The following is a 19,493-nucleotide window of genomic DNA, read 5'->3' on the forward strand; positions in this document are numbered from 1 at the left end:
TGATGGTGTCCTGTATTCTGAGGGTGCAGTTTGGTGGGGGTGGCCACAGCGGCATCAAGTCAGGGTGCCATCACTGGAGAAGGAACAGAACCACCTGAGGCCCCTTCCATTGCTGAAGTCTTTTGTCTTCTCAGGGTAGGAGGGTCATGCTTCAGGAAGTCGTCATTCTCTCCTAAGATCTTTGTAGCTCGGATTTTTTCATCTGCTTTCAAAATGCACATAGGTTTCTGTCTTGGATGAGTCTCTTACCCAAAAGGTAAGAGTATCTGCTCATGGCACTGCCATTGGGACTTGCTGTGTGGGCCATGATCATGGGACACTGCAGAGCTTGGGGTGGGAGATGAGGGGTGGAAGGTAAGGTCAGCACAGTGCTTCCCAGTTCTGTCCTCTTTGAAATGGCTACGTAGTGCCTGAGAGCCAGGAAGGGGCTCAAAACGTACTTGGGCCTTTGTTTAGTAGGTGCTAGATTAGGAAAGCTAAGGGCCAGCTGTGTAAACTTTAAGCCTTTCCAAACAAATAAAGGAATCAAATCCCAAAAGAAGTCTGAAAACCTCCGTGTTTCCTTAGCTGTCTCTTAAACCTTGTCCATTTTGCACCACCATTTTATCATTTTCAGTACAATAATTTGCCCGTTACTTTGGTATCTGGATTCAACCATTCTCCATGTAGTTTCCCTCTACAAATAAGGTGTTTATACAGGCATCTCATGTGAGCTTCAGTCTCAGAAGTGGTAGGTGAAGGATGTGATAACCAAGGGTGAGCAACCCCAGCACTTGACCTTTTCAGTTAAATATTCAGTGCCTTTCATACACATTGAAAGAGGGTTCAGTGGACAGAGCTGTAATGGCACTGGATTGGCCCAAGAGATTGTTACATAGAACTGGTCTCCAAGTTGGGGAGATGTGGATTCAAATCCTGACTACCTGCTGGCTCTGACTGGGCAAGTCCCTTAAATTCATAGTTCCTAAGCAACCCTCCAATAGTCCTGGGTTGCAGATCGATTACTGACACGCACTTGCCTACGGAATTTTCTCCCTGGGAGTTCCCTCTATTACTCAGTTCCATAAAATCCAATTCAACATTAAAAAGTAAGTATACATTTATTAAATGCCTACTATGTGTCAGGCTTTGTGGTAAACACTTCACAAATAGTCGATGTAAACATTGCTGAGGGAAAGTGGACAGTGTTAGACTCAGTTAAAGCTAAATGAAATTCGTGTCCCCACTTGGGACATTCAAGAGTCATGTGACTAACCCTGGGCAAGTCACAGATCCCTGGATGGGTTACAGGAGCAGGAGGAGAGGTGGGGGAGCTGTACCCGTGCCCAGCTGGCTGAAACGAATAGTGCCAGAGGTTGGTGCGCTAGTGACCCCTGGCAGGTCCTGCTTTCCCTCCCTACTCCGTACTAACTTTCCTGTCCCTAGCATGGGGTTCTGGGGAGGCAAGTCCATGCCCTTATTCACTTGGTGAAATGGAGACAGTTCACCTCCCAGTGACTCCAACCACAAGTGTCTGCTTCATTAGTCTTGGTAAATAAAGCATCTAAATCATATCCTTGTTTTTCAAGAGAAGTTCTAGGTTAATCCCTTCCCTGAGTCCAAAAGCAGAAAAATCCTCATGGAAAAAAGCTACATTTGATTCAACTCTTTCATTCCATTAATCGCTATGTGGAGGGGAAGGGGAAAACGTTTATTAAGTACCTACTATGTGCAGGAGATGACAAACCCCTCTAATATCTTTGCCAAGAAAACCCCAAGTGGGGTCATGAAGAGTTGGGCACAACCAAAACCACTGAATGTTGTGCCAGATACTATGCCAAGCACTTTACAAATATCTCGTTCCCTATGGAGGAAACAAAAAGAGATAGAGCATGGGGGTCCTTGTGGGGCAAGGGGAGGATGCCGAGTTTAGGATCCTAACACCTTGGTTCAAATCCCAGCCATGGCACTCTGCGTGACCTTGGGCTGGTCACAAACCCTAAGGACCTCAGTCATTTTTCCATGTGTAAAATGGGAAAATTCAACTGACAATGAATGAAAAAAAGCCAGCTGTCAGACAACAGATAGGAAAGGTTTCAGTTGTGAATCGGATGGAAAAGCCCCATTTTTCCTTAGGGGAAAGCACCAAAGCAGATTTCTCTTCTTTCACATCACTTCCATCGATAATCGTGTCAGTTTCTGATGTTGAACCACTTGACAGCACCAAGAACTTTTGGTAGCGAATGGTTGTGGCCGTGGCTGCCCCTCTAGGAACAGCTGCTGGGTCACGTCAGTACAAGAATTGCCTCTTCAGACAATTGCAGTCAAAGGGCTGGAAGCCTGGCTATTCCAAAAGCTCTCGTAGGGTTCAGGGTCTTGAGCATTTCTACAAGGGTCTGAACGGAGGATTCAGTGGTTTGACTTCACCGACAGCCTCAGGTTATCTTGTTTAATCATTTTCAGTCCTGTCAGACTCTTTGTGACCCCATTTGGGGTTTTCTTGGCAAAGATAATGGAGCAGTTTGCCATTTCCTTCTCCAGCTCATTTTACACATGAGGAAACTGAGGCAAACCGGGTGAAGTGATTTGCCCAGGGTCACACAGCTTAGGTCTGAAGCCAGATGTGAACTCAGGTCTTCTTAACTCCAGGCCTGGTGCTACATCCACTGCACTACAGTGTCTTGCTTAGTAAAGACCCTTCCAGCTCTATACTTGGGATTCCCTAACTGCCAGCTGTGGCCGATGGACTGATGTTCCCCAATACAGAGAAAGTAGAGTTCCTTAATTCTTTTTTGAAGCCTGTTTCCTTTGCCAAGGGAAAACGATCTGTGTACTAGAAAGGAGCTGATACCTAGGATACAGAGGGATGTGCTAAGAGCCCTTGGTAACTGCTCTTTATGTAGCTAGGTGACACAGTGGATAGAGCGCTGGCCCTGGCATTGGGAAGACCTAAGTTCACATTTGACCTCAGACGCTACTCACCAGCTGGCTGACACTTGATCATGATTTGCCTCAGATTCCTTGTCTGTAAAATGGGGATAATAATTGTGCTGGTGAGAGGGTCAGATGAGATAACATTTGTAAAGCGCTTAGCACATTTGCTGTATAAGGGCTAGCTTACTGTTAGAACTTTTATTATTCGTGGAAATTGCTTGGAGGACCACCAAATCTTACTGCCAAATCCTTATTATCCTCAGAAAAGCACCTGGGCTGAAGAAGGGCCTTGAGAGCAATCCACAGGAGGAGCCAGTGAAGGACTGGGGGGGCAGGGGGGGGGGGGGGTTTCTGACTGGGAGAAGATTAAATGTTTCTGCTTAGCCCCAGAGGGCAGAACCAAGGGCTCTGAATGGAAGGGGAATGCAGGCAAACAGATTTTACAGCCAAGGAAACTCAAAAAGACCATCTACAAAGGTGTGTCAGGCTGTGATCTGCTTGGAGGGAGGGAGGAGGGCCATCTCACTTAAAAAAAAAATACTGGATTCTTGTAGCAGGGAAGTTAGCACAAGGTCCTGGGCTAAGCCCTGGGGATACAAGGAGGGGGACGTCTGCAATCTAATGGAGCTGGGGTGAACAGGAGGGGAACTCAGCATATATCAAATACACCAGGAGCTATAATAGGAGATAGCATATACTAAGGGCAAAGAGGAGATCCAGACAGATGCTCTGAATCTGGAGAGATTCTGAAGAGAGAGAACCCTGGGGATGGGGGGTGGAGGATGGGGTAGAGATCAGTGAAGGCTTCATGAGACTTGAAGGAAAAAGGCTTTCACCAACACTTAGCCCAGGGTCTTGTACATAGTGGGAGGAATTTTAAAAATGTTTATTAATTTGAACAGTCACAGCAGAGGAAAGAGTGTGCTCCAGGATCTTGGGAGTCTTGTGTGACTGCAGGAGAGAGGGAGAGGCCAGCAGGAGATGGGGAAATCATCAGTGGGGCAGTATGATGGAAATATAGAATGTGCGAAGGAAGGTGAAATGAAATCCAGTTGGCAAGGCAGGGTGCAGCCAGATTCTGAGCTCTATCTCTGATGTATGAGACAGACAGAGTCAGAATGAGCTGAATTTTAATCCTGCCTCAGATACTTACCAACTGAATGACTCTGGGCAAGTCATTCCAGCTCTCTGGGCCTCGGTTTCCTCATCTGTAAAATAAAGGCGTTGGATGTGATGACACCTCTAAAGCCCCATCTGTGATCCTCGTGCCCCCGTCTGTGCACTGTGCAAAGCACTATATCCAAAATAGGGATACAAAAAGAGGCAAACCCTCAAGGAGCTTACAATCTAAAGGGGGAGAAAACATGCAAATAAATATATAGAGAGCAACCTATATACAGGATAAATAGGAGATAATTAACAGAGGGCAGGTGCAGAATTAGCAGGGGTTAGGGAAGGCTTCTTGTAGAAAGTGGGATTTTACTTGGAACTTAAGGGAATCCAGGGAAGTCAGTAGGCAGGGTAGAGTAGGGGGAGCATTCCAGACTTGGGTGTTAGCCAGAGAGAATGCCTGGAATTGAGAGATGGAAGTCTTGTTTATGGAACAGGCAGGAGGCCAGTGTTACTGGATCAAAGAGTATGTGTTGGGAGGTAAGGTATAAGAAAACTGAAAAGGTAGGAGGGGAGTAGGTTACGAAGGGCTTTGAATGCCAAACAGAGCACTTTGTATGTAATCTTGGAGGAAATAGGGAGCCATTGGAGTTTGTTGAGTCAAGGAGTGATTTTCCTAAAACTTACACAGGAATCTTCTGCTGCCAATGTCCTGCTAGCTATATGACCTTGGTCAAATCATTAATCCTCTTTGGATCTCAGTTTTCGCATCCCTAAAATAGGACTAACAATTCTTCATTGGTAATATGTTTCAGCCTGCTTCTGCCAAACACATGCCTTTCCCTTGCACTTTGCGTGATCCTTAATTTTAAATCTTTGGAGACTGGCATTACATGCTTTCCAGACATGTAGCTTTACCAGAAGAATATTGATGTTAACAAGATGGTCCTTTGTTTCTGGGAGGAGCTGGTGGTCATTAAAAACACTATTACAACTTCCTCTCTTTTTAAAAATTTTTACTCAACCGTTCGATCGGCAAGCACTTCTTATTAAGCATTTACCATGTTCCAATAACTATGCTAAATGCTGGGGATACAAAGAAAAAGCAAAGACGGTTTCTGCCCTCAAAGACCTTCTAGTTGATTGGGGAGGATAGTATGCACAGAAATACATGTATGTAGTAGTGTTAAAGGGGATAGATGTCTCACTTATTGCTGACAGATAAGTGTTTCTAGTATAAACACTCTGGCACTTCAGGAAATAATATCAAAAGATAAATACTTTTCTTTTTTTTAAGTTAGCTCTGAGCTCCAACTAGTGACAACATTTCAGATAAAATATTTCAGTCTTAGAGCTATCTCTGTCTCTTCTCTGAGGATATTTTTGTTCCTCCGTAGCTTCCTCTCAACCCTATGGTCAATATTAGCACAACTCTAACTCGCAATTTCCAGTGGCTATCATCATTTATAAAAATAAAGTAAACATTTAGAACAAAGAAAATAAACAAACTCCCCCCTATGCCCAAAGGAAAAAGTTTTGGGCTACCTTGAGGAAAGGAGATTCAGGATTACTGCTCTGGGGTCTGTGATCTAGGGGTTTCAGCAACACAGCTTCTGTCCTGGTTACTTGATGACCACTTCACTCCTGACCCCTTTCCTTATGGCAGTTTCCTCTGCCTTTGCTTCTGCCTGCTGAGATTCATGTGGCTTCTTCCAGTTCTTCCAGTTCCATGTTTCTTCTGATCATCCTATTAGGAGCTGAGTCTATCTCATAGATTCAGTGAACTGACTTTTAAAGACCATGCTGAGGTGTGGCCCATCATTCTTCATTTTACCTTTGCTCCCTTTGTAATTCATTGAAGGCACTAATTTCACCTCATAAAAGGATGCTTGGCTTAGATATATTTATACATTAAAATCTCATCATATGTGACGTCAACTGAGCTGTGGAATGGTTTCATATTCTTCCTCCCTTACATAAACAAGATTGTATATGTGTATGTGAGGTGGGACACAATATGTCAGGTATATCTGGAGGTAGAATATAATAAAGGCAAAGGAGAGATCTAGACAAAATGCTCTGGGAGAATTTGAAGAGGAAGAGATCCCTAACACACATACACATATACACACCTATATCCATCTATCCATCTTCCCACCCCCCATCCATCCATCCATCATCTCTCTATCTACCCATCCATCCATCCATCCATCCACCCACTCACCCACCCCATCTATCCATCCATCCATTCATCTGTCTATCATCTATCTATCTATAGGGAGAGAAAGAGAGAGTTTAAGTGGAGGATAACCATAAAGGAGAAGACACTAGCAGCTGGAGGGAAAGTGAGTATGGAAATGGGAAGGACATTCTGAAGAAGCTGAGTCTTGAAGGAACTGAGGGATTCTCAAGAGTGGAGGTGGGGAGGGAGAGCAGGGGGATGAGGGATAGCCAATGCAGAAGCAGAGAAATGGAGCCAGAATGTCATGTGGGATGAAGAGGAAACAGGCTGGTATCATTGGACCATTGAGTGTGTGAAGGAGAGTAATGTATAAGAAGACAGGAAAGATAAAAAAAGAGCCAGGTTGTAAAGAGCTTTAAATGACAAACAGACCTTATATTTGATCCCAGGAGTAATAGGGAGCTATGGAGTTTATTGAGTAAGAGTGTGTGTGACATGGTCATACTTATCACTTTAGAAAAATCACTTTGGAAATTGTGTGGAAGGTGGATTGGAGTAAAGAGAGATCTGAGGCAGGGAGACCAGTTAGGAGGCTATTGGAAAAGTCTGGGTGAGAGGTGATGGGGACTTGAATTAAGGTGGTAGCTGTGTGAATGGATCAAAGGGGACATATTTAATACGTGTAGTGAAGAAAGATGGGGAATCCCTGGACATCCTCCATGACAGTGACAAGCATCTCTGGCAAACAATGTTTCCCTATTTTATGCCTCACTTGGTATTAATAATCAGGAGCCATTAAACACAATTATCTCTGTTGTCTTTGAAGAAATTTTACGTAGCTTTGACACACGCATAGGAGATATCTTCTTCCTTTTCTCTTGGGTGTTTTTACTCACGGTTTTTAACCCAATCCCTAAATTGTTGGTTTTTTTGTTGAATTTTATTTTCGGTTCTGAATTCTCTTCCTCCTTTCTCATTTCCCACCCACTGTAAAAGAAAGAAAAACAAAACCTGTCATAGATTTGTATAGTCAAGCAAATAGCCATGGATAGAAGAAAAGAAAGAAAATGGCTTCGATCTGAACTGAGTCCATCCGCTTTCTATCCAGAGGTGAGAGTATGGTTTATCAATTCTTTGGCCTATGGTTGGTCACTGTATTGATCAGAGTATTTAAGTCAATTTTCCAGATTGGCACAGAAGCTTTAACCTGCTGTTTTTGGACCCGGGCCGGTTCGTCTCTCTTTAGGCATCTTGGTGTCTCTCCCCTCCTGGGAGGTCACTGCATTGATTCTGGACTTAATTCAAACACTACATTAACTTTAACTCTACTAGAACTCATAACTCCTAAGCTCAAGAAATCCACCAGCCTCAGCCTCCCTAGCAGCAGAGATTACAAACTTTCAGCCCCATGAGGGGGCTCCTATGACTTCACATGCATCTCACCCATGAATATGATAACGTTGTTTCATATTATGCTGGGGGTCAATGTCACAACATCGTACTAGAATATAAGTCTCTTAAGGGCAGAAACTGTTTCACTTCTCAGTTTTGTTTCCGTTGTACTGGGGCTCAGGGTTCATTCAGTAACTGGGCTGAACATAATGGCTGCTTGTTGAATGTGCGTGCCGGACTGTTTTTGAAGATACTTGGCTAAACTGATCTTTTCTAATGAATAGTTACAACCTGAAAAGTCATCATCTTTGATGTGAAGAGGGGAGAATCCTTGGAAAGATGATGGGGAAAGAAGAAAGAGGAGGACAAGGCAGGAAAGAAAGTGGCGAGTGAGGGAGGGAAGAAAGGTGTGTGTGATGGCAGTGGCTAATTATGTGGGAAAGCAATTTGAAGGGCAGCTAGGTGGCACACTGGATGGAGCACCAGCCTGGTGTCAGGGGGACCTGAGGTCAAATCTGGCCTCAGACACTTACTAGCTGTGTGACCCTGGGCAAGTCACTTAATCCTGCTTAGCTCAAAAAGAAATCAATTTGAGCAATTTCTGACCTATCCATCCATCCATCCATCCATCCATCCATCCATCCATCCATCCACCCATCCATCCATCCATCCATCCATCCATCCATCCATCCATCCAGTCATCCAGCCATCCATCTATCCATCCATCCATCCATCCAGTCATCCAGCCATCCATCCATCCATCCATCTATCCACCTATCCATCCATCCATCCATCCATCCATCCATCCATCCATCCATTGACCCATCCATCCATTAACTCATCCATCCATCCATCCATCCATCCATCCATCCATCCATTGACCCATCCATCCATTAACTCATCCATCCATCCATCCATCCATCCATCCATCCATCCATCCATCTATCCATCCATCCATCCATCTATCCACCTATCCATCCATCCATCCATTGACCCATCCATCCATTAACTCATCCATCCATCCATCCATCCATCCATCCATCCATCTATCCATTCATCCATCCATCCATCCACTCACCCATCCACCATCCACTATCTATCTATCTATCTATCTATCTATCTATCCATCTATCATCTAAAGAGAGAGAAAGAGGGAGTGATTAAATGGAGGATAAACATAAAGGAGAAGGCATAGACCTAGAAATTAGACTTGAGGAGGGGTGGGAAGAGATAGGAACGCAGAGAAGTAAAGGGAAAGGGAGAGGAGGAGAGGAGACAAGTTCTGAGGCAGAGGGGTGAAGGGAGAGATAGAAACAAAAAAAGATAGTACTTTCTTTAGTGTTTTTGGCTTCAGGGGGGAAAAAAGCAAGCAGCCCATGAACAACACAGTGAAAGACCCTAGTGTTGACAATCCCTGAGCTGTTCTGGACCACCTTCATTGTAGACCACAGACCAAAAGGCTCTTCGATTTCTAGAATGTTAGACACTAAGAGAGGGATTTAGGGATCATCTAATTCAACTGCCTCGTTTCAAAGATGGGGAAACAGATGCTTAGGAAGGGAAAATCTTAGGAAGGTTGAAAAGTTACACAATTATTAAGTAGCATAGTCCAGACTAGAACCCAGGGCTTCTGACTCCTTCCCCACTCCTTTTCCCAAGAATTTCACTCTTGTTCATCCACAGCAATCCCCAAGCCAGAGAAAAATGCAATACAACCACTTTTTTTAAAGCCTTTTCTTCCACTCCTCTATCACTTTCTCTCCAGGGTGATGGAATAGGAAGAATATGAGGCCTAGGTTCAAGTTTATTGTGTGACCTGGGATAATTTCCATTCTCTGAGTCTCTGTTTCCCTATCCATAAAAATTGGGCTAATAATAATCCCTATGTAGCTCACAGGAGGATTATGAGGTTCAATAAGACAGTGGGTGAGACAGTATATTGGAACTTTTTCTAGATTTGTGATTTTATTGGCTCAGAAAACTCCTTCTACCATTGCAGACATGCCACTGCCCAGCAGTTTATAACCTTAGAGAGCTATCCGAGTCATGTGAGAGGTTAGGGGACTTCCCCAGGGTCACACAACCAGAATATGACTGAGGAAGTTTTCCTGACTCAGAGGCTGACTCTAACCACTATGCAAAGCTGCCCCTGGTAACCATAAAACCTAAATTTCATAGATCTGGAAAGGACCTTAGAGTTCATATGGGTAATTGACAAGCATTTATTATAGTCCAACTAGGTGTTGGGCACTGTGCTAGGTGTTGGGGATATACAAAGACAAAATTGAAACTGTCCCTGCCTTCAAGGAGCTTATATTCTAAGGAGAGGAGGACGAGGGAATTCAATATGTGTGTGTATATGTATGTATATACACACACATATATGTATGTATATGCAAAATACATTTAATTAATTTGGAAGGTGAGGGTACTAGCAGCTTGGGGGAATCAAGGAAGTCTTCAGGTAAGAGGTGGCATTTCAGCTGAATCTTAAAGGAAAAATGAGGTTTTAGAGGCAGGGGTGAGGAGGGGGTGCATTTCAGTGTATTTGAAACAGCCCCCTCCTTTTATGGGTGATGAAATTGAAACCAAAGGCTGCACGAGTAACAGAGCCAGGATTGAAACCCGGTTCTCATCTTAGTCCATCGCTGATGCCACACAGAGCTGGGGCTTGAAGTTGGGTTCTCCGGACTCCAAGGCTAACCCTTTCCACCAGGCCTCCTAGGGCTAGTCTTCCGCTTCCTTCTCTCACCCAGGACATCGAGATGATCTTCACATGCCTTAGGATACCATCTTGCCTCTTCACCTCACAGCTTCTCCCCATCCTTGGTCCCTACTGGCTCTAACTGGCTATTTCAATTTGGGGTTGGCCAAAGGAACATCCTTGGTATTTAAATCTCTGAATGAACTGCCCTGGGAGTAACAGACTGGGCTCAGCAGGCTGGGAATTAGCCTTCTGGTGCGGGACCTTGTCAAAGGCTTTTCAGAAATCTAACTCAGGGATATCCTCAGGTCCTACCTCATCCACACACTTATTTCCTGTCTCCAAGAATGCCAAACAACACAATGGCGCAGATCCAGAGCTCAGGAGGGACCCAAGAGGCCAACCAGTCTACTGTCTTCATCTGGCAGATGAAGTTCAGGCCCAGGTTGGTTAAGTGCTTGGCCCAAGGTCACACAAGTATAATAAGCATGAGGTAGAATTTGAACCTAGGTCTCGATTCCAGAACCTGTGTTCCTCTACTGAATAATGCTGCTTCTGCATCATCTAAGGGTTCATCTCCCCCACGTCCACCCACTCCCTCTACAGAGGCCTGACTTCCTTCGTCCCCTAGGGACCGCATTTTGGGAGGGACACTGATGAGTTGGTAAGCACATAGAATATCCCAGAACCCAGGTAGCATTGGGGTGGAATGAGGGGCAGATGACAGGCCACAAAGCTGACCCACAAGCAAATAACTTTAATTTTTTTTTCCAAGCAGGAGCTCGGCCTCCTGAGGGCCACTGCCCTGCCACACGCCTCGGATATGACACAACCCATCACAGCTGGATTAAAAAAATACACAAAAATATATATATAATATATATATATAATATACATTACAAAACTGGGTGTGGGGAGAGGGAGGGAAGGGTGTGGGGTGGCCTGAGCAATTTGTAATCCATGAAGGGCCTGGGGGAAGCTCAGGGGGAAGGACACACCTTGGGAGGGGGTGACATGTGGGTAAGAGAGAAGGGGAACAGTACTTCATATGAAAATCATAAATAATCACAGGCTTTTGCTACCTCCTCCAAGCTGGTGCCAGGGGGAAGGCCAGTGGGGGTGGTTTTTTGGGGCTATGGGCACACCAGGAGGAGAGAGGGAGGGCCTGAGGACTGGTCCCCACCAAAAGCCCTAGGGGAGAAAATGGGGTCAACCCACAACTCCGTCTAGTTTTTCTTTTCAAGACCTCAACCAAACCAGAATTTTAAACATGAGGAGCTGAATGGTAGGGACCTGGGAGGTGGGGTTCTAAGCTGATCCCTAAAGAGATGGGGCCCTTCAGGTCTCTCCCATGCTTTAGCTATGTCTGATTCTTGGGTTGCCTGTCCAGTCCTAGGCTCTAGGCCATAGGCCCTTAGCCCATTCCCTCTCCCCACTCCCAACAACCTTAGCCCTCAGAGCAGGGTCCCCCACGAAGGGAAGTCCAGACTGCTGAAATCTCTGTGCGAGCAAGATGGTCTTCTTTTTGTCCTCTGGAGTAGGCACTTAATTAAAGGCTGTCATATCAATTATTCAAGTTTGGTCAGAGTGAGGAGGGAATAGTATTGGGAGTTGGTTCCCCCTGCCAGCACCAGAGAGAGAATTAGGTAAAATGAGGTCCAATTCCTGGGAGGGAATGTGTGGCGTTAACACCACCTGGCGACGGTGTAGGCAGATGGAGGCAAGAATGGAGCTCGGCTGCCGGGGGGGGGCTCCATAGGACAGGTCTAGGGGCTCCTTTAGAAATGCATGGTGACTGTAGGCTATGTGTATGTGTGCTGTGGTTCTATGAGGTATTTGCAGGAGGTGGCATATGTTTGGGGGGTGGGATCTGGCGGTGGTTGTGGTAGTGAAAATTGGGGCTAGAGCTGGTCCTCCTTAGGGGAGGACACAGACACTCAGAATTAGGGCCTATAGGTTCTTCTTGAAGGTGGCACAGCTAACAATCACTGATTTTGCTTCAAACACTTGGAATGGCCACCAGCCCTCTCCTCTTCCATGACCCAGATTACAGGGGTTTGGGTGGCAGACTCTCAGCCCACTCACCCAGTATTCATTAACTATGATTGTTTATTCCCACCTCCAACTTCCTTAGGTCCACAAACTCATCTAAACAGATGAGTTGGTCCTGGTTCTTTGGCATGGCTCCACAGAGACCCCACATCAAGCCAGCTGCAAACCTTACTACCTGACCCTTGCCCATCTCCTAGAACCTTCAGGGTATCCCACAATGGAACAACTCCATGCTCTGTGTTGGAACCCAGCTACATAGCGACCCCATCCTCTACATCCTCATGACTGCCCCTACTATGATCTGCTCCACTTCTAACTCTCTGCTTCATTGCTCCATTCTCCAGCTGTCTCCTCTCCCAACTTCTGCCTCCTCACCCACTCCTCTCTCTCCCAGTTTCGCTCTGTAGTCTTCTGCTACCTACTTCCCAAGCCTTCTTCTTCCCTACTTCAGCTGACTGCCTTTAGGGCTATGGTCACACCCCTCCAAACCCTTTCTGTGGGAGGGGTGGGGGGTGTCTTACTTTTCTGGGACCCATCTCTAATTCTTCTTCACCCGTAACTGAGCCTGTCCCAGACCATTCCCCTGGACCACAGCCTGCTCCTCAGAGAACTTCAAAGGTTTTTTGTCCTCTTCCCATTCTAGAGAGGCCTCCATTGCCCCAAATCCAGGTCAGCCACAGCCCTGCCTGAACTGGATAATGGTGAAGAGGGGAGGGTGGGAAAGGAAAAGTTTTGGTGTGAGGGGCTGGCTGCCCCACTGCCTGAGGCTAGTCTGTCTTCTTCAACAATTAAAGCATAGACCACAGTAGAGTGGAGTGTATACAGGGGTGGGACTTGTCCTGGGCCTGGGACCTGGGTCAGCAGGCGGGTAGAAGGTTAAGGGGCATGTCCTGGACCGAGGCCCCCAGGTCAGGAGGTAGGGATGAGGAGGGAAGACTCGTCTTGGGCCCTGGCCCTGGGTCGGCAGGTGGTAGTTGAATCAGGAAAGGAGACCCTAGTCCTTGACCAGCTTGTAGACATGGTGCTGGGCCCCATGCTCGCTGGTGGAGACTTCGAAGACAAAGGCGATGACCAGCAGGGTCTCCTGGGAGTCTCGACTCGTCACTACCTGGAATGCAGGAGAGAAGAGGAAGGGGTCAGGGAGAGATGTGATATACAACGAGGAAGGAGCCCCAGATCCTCAGGACTCTGGGGTCTCTTCCCTAGCTCTACCAGTGATTTTCTGGGTGATGCTGGACGAGCCACTTCATTTTTCTGGGCCTCTGCTTTCTCCTCTGGGAGATGGGAAGGAAAGAAGGAACCAAGCTTTTATTAAATGCCTACTATGTGTCAAGCACTTTAAAAATATTCACACACTTCATTCTCACAATAACACGTTCATTTCATAGATGAAGAAAATGAGGCAGACAAAGGGTTATACAGCTAGTAAGTGTCTGAGGCTGGATTTGAACTTGGGTCTACTGTGCCAACCTGCGGTCCGATGGAACGTGGGAGAAGCAGAGGATGAGACACGGTCCCTTCTGAGCTCCTTGTGGCTCTCCCACCGGGAGCGCTCTACAGCTGCTGTGGAGGGAGGGGAGGAGGAGGTGAGGGAAGGGGGAGGGAAGGAGAGGGGAGGGGACCAGCCCCCACCTGCAGGATGGTAAAATTCTCCAAGACGCTGTTCATCATGTACTTCTCCGGGAGGTGTTTCAGCTTGTGGATAAAGTTGATCATGTACTCACACATGGGGGAGCGGTGGATGCGGTAGACAAAGCGGCCGTTCTCCAGCCGCGCGTACTCCGTCTGCGGTTAGAGAAGAGAACACGCGGGTGGGCGCTCGCCGGGGTCTCCCCCTCCTTCCTTCCCTCCCTCCCTCTCCCCTGGTCCTTGCGCCCACAGTCTCACCTCCACCTTCTCCACGACCTGCTTGCCGAAGGAGCAGACCTTGGTGGAGACGCTGATGGTCATGCTGTCGGCTGAGCTGTACTGGGAGCTGACACCGTAGAAAGCCCCGGGGCCGTCCTGGATGGTGCTATTCAGGTCGGCCTGGAGAATCGAAGGGGGGGGGGAGGTGGAGAGGGAGAGAGATTTCAGACACCTCAGAGCCTTTCCTGGAGGCTATAGGAAAGGAAGCGTGATTCCCTCCAACGAGGCAAACACTTGGTACCAGGGGGCAGGACTTGAATCATGTATGAGGGGGAAGATGTCCCAAGGACACCCAGACATTGAGAGGCAGCTCGGCACAGCGTAGACGGTACTAGACTTGGAGTTAGGAAGACCCAGGTTCAAATCCTGCCTCTGACAGTTCTCAGCTCTGTGACTTTGGGCAAATCACATCACCTCTCTGGGTCTCAGTTTCTACACCTACACTGTAAAGTGCAGGTTTACTATAAGTGTAACAGTGTTGTACACTGTTGGGTTTGTCCTTCATTCTCCAAGAGGACCATGACATCAGGGAGATGATGACATGACTTGCAGCTGACTTTGATTTGAGTGAGGGAGGGCTGTGCAAGGTCGCCAGCCTCACTTTCTCCTCCAGAGCCATCTGGGTCCAGTGGCCGGGTATTCACCAGGATGACTGGAGATGACCCAGGATGCAATGGGAGACCCTGGTCTTTTCAGGCTAAGGTCTTTTCAGGTTCCCACTTTGAGTGAGGTAACGCCCATTCAGTGAACAGGCCTCTTTAAGAAGTTATGTACATGTATACTTTAAAGTGACAGGGTTGGACTTGAGGACCCCTAAGCTTCCTTCTAACTCTTAATCTAACATATGATAACCAGAGTGCCTCCTGCTATCCTTCAAGACATCCCACATCCCTTCCCTGCTTCCTGGCTCTGGGACAAGGGTGCTTTTGTTTATTGGTGGTCAGAAGTTGAGGGACTTTGAAGTTTGAGATGGGAATGATAGGAGTCTCAGATTAGGAAAAAGCCTGAAGCCAGGCTCCTTCTGAAGGGGAGATTGTGGAGACAGAGAAAGCTTCAGTTCGCAAGTGAGGAGAATCCTTACCCAGAACTTGACAAGGAAGAAGGCATTAGGTGGCCCCTTCTCATACAGGTCCTTCAGTCCACCCTTTTTCTCGGGGAACTTGTCATAGATCTGGCGAACGTCCACCGCTTCCAGGGGAGGATCCGTGAAGGCAGGATTGGTCTGGCCAATGTGCACGAACAGATGCTTGCTGTACTGTAGGGGAGGGGCCCAGCACAGGGTCAAGTTAGAAGCCTGTGGGAGGGGCCCTAGGAAGTGAGAGGCAGATAGGGCCTAAGGTGGTGGTGGTAGTGGGGGGAGGGATGATGCCATATGGCAAAGGGTGAAAGGAGACAGACAAAAAAGGTCAGAATCTCTAAGAGTGTGAGGTAGGTCATGTCAGCGTTGTCCACAGGCTCCTAGGAACTCAGATAAAGATCCCTGACGTAGTTTGGGGTCCTCTGGACACACAGAAAAGTTACATCCCCAAACCTGTGACTGCTGGGGTTCTCTTCATCCCATGACTGCCCCCATGACCATGCCATACTCTTTACACCCTATGATTTTACTGTGTTCTCTATTCTCCATGACTATGCTAAGGTCTCTGTCCCCAGTGAATGTGTTCTCTGCTGCCATGAATATGCTATGGTCTCTGTGCCCTGTTCTCTGCCACCACTCTATGTCTCTGTCCTGCCCTGCCCTCCCTCTTTTCCCCCATAGGACCACGTTAGGTTCTCTCCAGCCCAATTACCGTGTCTGGATCTCGCTGCACCTCCATGAAAGCTGAATACTCTAGGAGCCGAAGTCGAGTGGAAGCGATGGTGCGGTCCTGCCACACGGGCACGGCGGAGGCGGCTGGTGGGAGTGGGGCCAAGGGCTCGTAACCTAGGGGAGAGACTTCTATTGTGAACCAGGTAGGGGCTAGATACATGCCAGGAGCTCTGGTTCTGTGCTAGTGGACAATGGCCACGTCTTAGTCTCTGCTCTCAGGATTGTGTCAAGGCTCAAGCCCTCTCTTATGGAAAGGTGGAGTAGACATTGGAGAGGAAAGGGAGTTGAGGTAGAAGCTAAATCAAATGAGACAAGCAGGGAAGCATAGACAGACTCCAGTACTAGTCCACTTTTCTGACCCTAGAAAAAAGAGCTCCGTAGGGTTCTATGAGTAACCATATTCCTGGAGATCATTAGACCATTAGATTAGTGAGGGGATAGAGGCCAGTGCAGGGGAGCTCTGAGAAAGAAAGGCCTTGAGAACTGAGGGACACAGAACCATAGCCAGGAGAGTAGGGGCTAGTGTGAGAATTCCCTTGGGAACTTATGTATGTGTATTTGTGAGATGAGAGACAGAGAGGAACAGAGACAGAGAGAGAGAGAGAGAGAGAGACAGAGACAGAGACAGAGAGAGAAAGACACATAGAGAGATACAGAGATTACCCATGAGTCTGAGTGCCTATATGATGGTATGTGTCAGTTTGATTATGACTGTGTTTAGAACTAGAAAGCACTCGTGAAAGGATCATCTCATTAAAGAATTATAGGACTTTAGAGCTGAGAGGGACCTTAGCAGTCATTGGGCCCAACCCCCTTATTTGAGAGGGGAAAATTGAGGTGCTGTGGTGGAAAGGTGATTCACCCAAGGTCTCACATCTAGTAAGTAATACTGACTTATACTCAGTTACTTGGCAAGACCACAACTCAGAGACTCTGGCCCTAAAATGCATGCATGTATACATGTGTATATATTTATATGTATATGCATGCGCACATATATGTGCACAGAGTGTGTTTATACATGTGTATGTGCGCATACACAATATGTTTTGGGCAGGAACTGCAGACAGTGAGTTAGGACTCAACATCCAGCTAGATCTGACCTGTCTGAATGAACAAAACGACTCACTCCAACAAAAGCCTGTCTCCAACACTAGTATTCTCCCAGGGATAGTATACAGCTGTTAAGCATTGACTACCACGATCCCAGAAGAGTACCAATCACTAGTGACCCAAAGGACAAAGAAAAGATGCCTAGTGGGCAGACACAGGCCACAACATGTTAACAGTGATGACTTCCAAGAGAGACATCCCATTAAGGGACCAGGAAAGGAGGTGGGCTGCTCATGAATTGAGACTAAGCTCACAGATGGGCAGCCCAAAAGCACACTAGTACCCTGGAGACATTAAAAAGAAGGACTCCAGTACTTTGGGTGCATCTCTCGGGGAGGAGTTACACAAAGGAGTAGATGAAAATCACACAGAATGAGGTGCGGTGGGATTGTGAATTGTACTGGTGAAAGGCATGCCCTTCAGGGCTCCTATTTGGCAGTGATTACAGAGACATTCCCAGCACAGTTCTCCCTTCCACATCGAGGGGGTTGGGGCACAGTGCCCCTGTGATCTGGAAAATCTGTGTAAAATTTTTTGACCCTCCATGACACAGAAGAAGTCTGAATTTTTGCCTTTTTCTTTTATAGGGTATTTACAGTACCTTATTGTAAAATTTGGGTTAACTTTTTGGTCACAGGCTTTATTATAAAGCACTATACATATATCTTATGCACTTCTGAGTTTCTAAACTTTTTCTGTCATCTGTGGCTTCCGTAAAACTCCCAAAAAACTCCCAATTAGTTTCTTATGCTGACTTGCTATATTGAAACAGCTATGGGAAAAATGGTCATGTGGAAGGGAGAACTGCACATAGATGTAAGACATATAGAGGGTGTGTGTGTGTGTGTGTGGGTGTGTGTGTGGGGTTGTTGTTGGGGGGCAGGAATGGGAGTGGGGGAAGGAGGTGGTTTGTGCATATATGGAGACTAGATGTAACTGTGTAGGGGAATGTATATATATGTGTGGGGTCAAACATAGGGAAAATGATAAAGTAGTTTATCTCTGGCATTTCCCAATATATGACTTCCTCGCTTGGAACTTCACCTCTCTCCTGGCTTGACATCAACTTCCTTTGACTGTATCTGTGTCTGAAGGTACAACAACCAAGGGTTAGTTTTCATAGCCCCTGCCTCCAGGCTGGGTTGAGGTTCAAGACCTCTGTTGGGAGAAGGTGGAGAAGAGAGTGTAGAGGAAGCAAAGTAGAATTAGGAGCCAAATCAAGGTCTAGACATGCAAGGAGGTAGAGACAGATCATGGTGCTGTCCACTTACTAGTGAGTGTGGGTGGCAAGGGTGGCTGGATGGGGTAGGCTGGCTGTGCGAAGGGTTTGATGCTGGAAGACACAAGAAAAGCCCTAGTTAGTCTCTATCTGTCTCTCTCTTGCTCTCCCCCTCCCTCCTTCTTTTTCCTCCTCCTCCTCCTCCTCCTCCTCCTCTCTCTCTCTCTCTCTCTCTCTCTCTCTCTCTCTCTCTCTCTCATACACACACACACACACACACACACCTTTATTGTCCTAATCAACCTTCTTATTTTGGGCACCACCAAGGAGGGTGTCTGGCCTTCCGACTGTGGCCTAGAAACACTTGATGACTGACTGTTTAAATAAATATTTGGCTAAGTGGCTAAGTGATTGGTTAAAAGACTGACTGGCTAAGTGACTGACCCAACCAGGAACCATGATCAAATCAACTCTGCCACTGTTTCTGAATGAGGCACGGCAATCTACTTTCCTACAGCTCCGTTCACTTTCGTCTAATTTTCAGGACCAAAGTGGGCCTCTCTGGATGCCATTCCCCTTTGTGTGTTGTCTCCAACAGACTGACTATAAGCTCTCTGAGGACTAGAATCGTCTTCGCTCTTTGTTTTTGTAGTCCCAGCTTATCACAGTGTTTGGCACATAGTAAGTCTCGAAATGCTGTACAGGGACTCCTGGAAGTCCCTAAGACCCTTTCATGAGGCCTGTGAGGTCAAAACTATTTTAATAATAACACTAAGATATTTTAACTTCACTAGACATAACCCACATTAAAACATTGAAACTTTTGAAAAAATAATTATTTGGAGATATTCAAATATACTGACATAATTTTATGAAAAAATTTTTTTAGTGTAAGGTAGCCTGGAGATCAAAAAGTCTGAGAACCGCAGCGCTTAATAAATACTTTTCCCTCCCTTCCTTCCTCTCTCCCTCCCTTCCTTCCTCCCTGCTTTCTTTCCTTCCCTCCCTCCTTTACTTCCTCCTTCTTTCCTCCCTGCCTCCTTTCCTTCTTTCCTTCCCTCTGTCCTTTCTGCCTCCCTTCCTCCCTCCC

The 19,493-nt window shown here is 46.7% G+C and overlaps 1 protein-coding gene across 3 annotated transcripts in view; it reads right to left on the reverse strand.

Annotated features, from left to right (window-relative positions):
• Positions 1-11,123: 11,123 nt before the first annotated feature.
• Positions 11,124-19,493, reverse strand: part of TEAD3 (TEA domain transcription factor 3) — a 33,375-nt gene continuing 25,005 nt past the window's right edge. For all 3 annotated transcript variants that reach the window (XM_036768714.1, XM_036768715.1, XM_036768713.1), the window contains 6 exons: positions 18,456-18,517; positions 16,052-16,185; positions 15,343-15,516; positions 14,241-14,381; positions 13,986-14,138; positions 11,124-13,461 (listed from right to left, as the gene is read on the reverse strand). In XM_036768714.1, coding sequence (XP_036624609.1) covers positions 13,348-13,461; positions 13,986-14,138; positions 14,241-14,381; positions 15,343-15,516; positions 16,052-16,185; positions 18,456-18,517 — 778 coding nt within the window. In that variant the 3' untranslated portion in view covers positions 11,124-13,347. The remainder of the gene's footprint in view (positions 13,462-13,985; positions 14,139-14,240; positions 14,382-15,342; positions 15,517-16,051; positions 16,186-18,455; positions 18,518-19,493) is intronic.

The sequence above is a fragment of the Trichosurus vulpecula genome, chromosome 7 (genome assembly GCF_011100635.1).
Source record: "Trichosurus vulpecula isolate mTriVul1 chromosome 7, mTriVul1.pri, whole genome shotgun sequence".
Classification (NCBI taxonomy): domain Eukaryota; kingdom Metazoa; phylum Chordata; class Mammalia; order Diprotodontia; family Phalangeridae; genus Trichosurus; species Trichosurus vulpecula.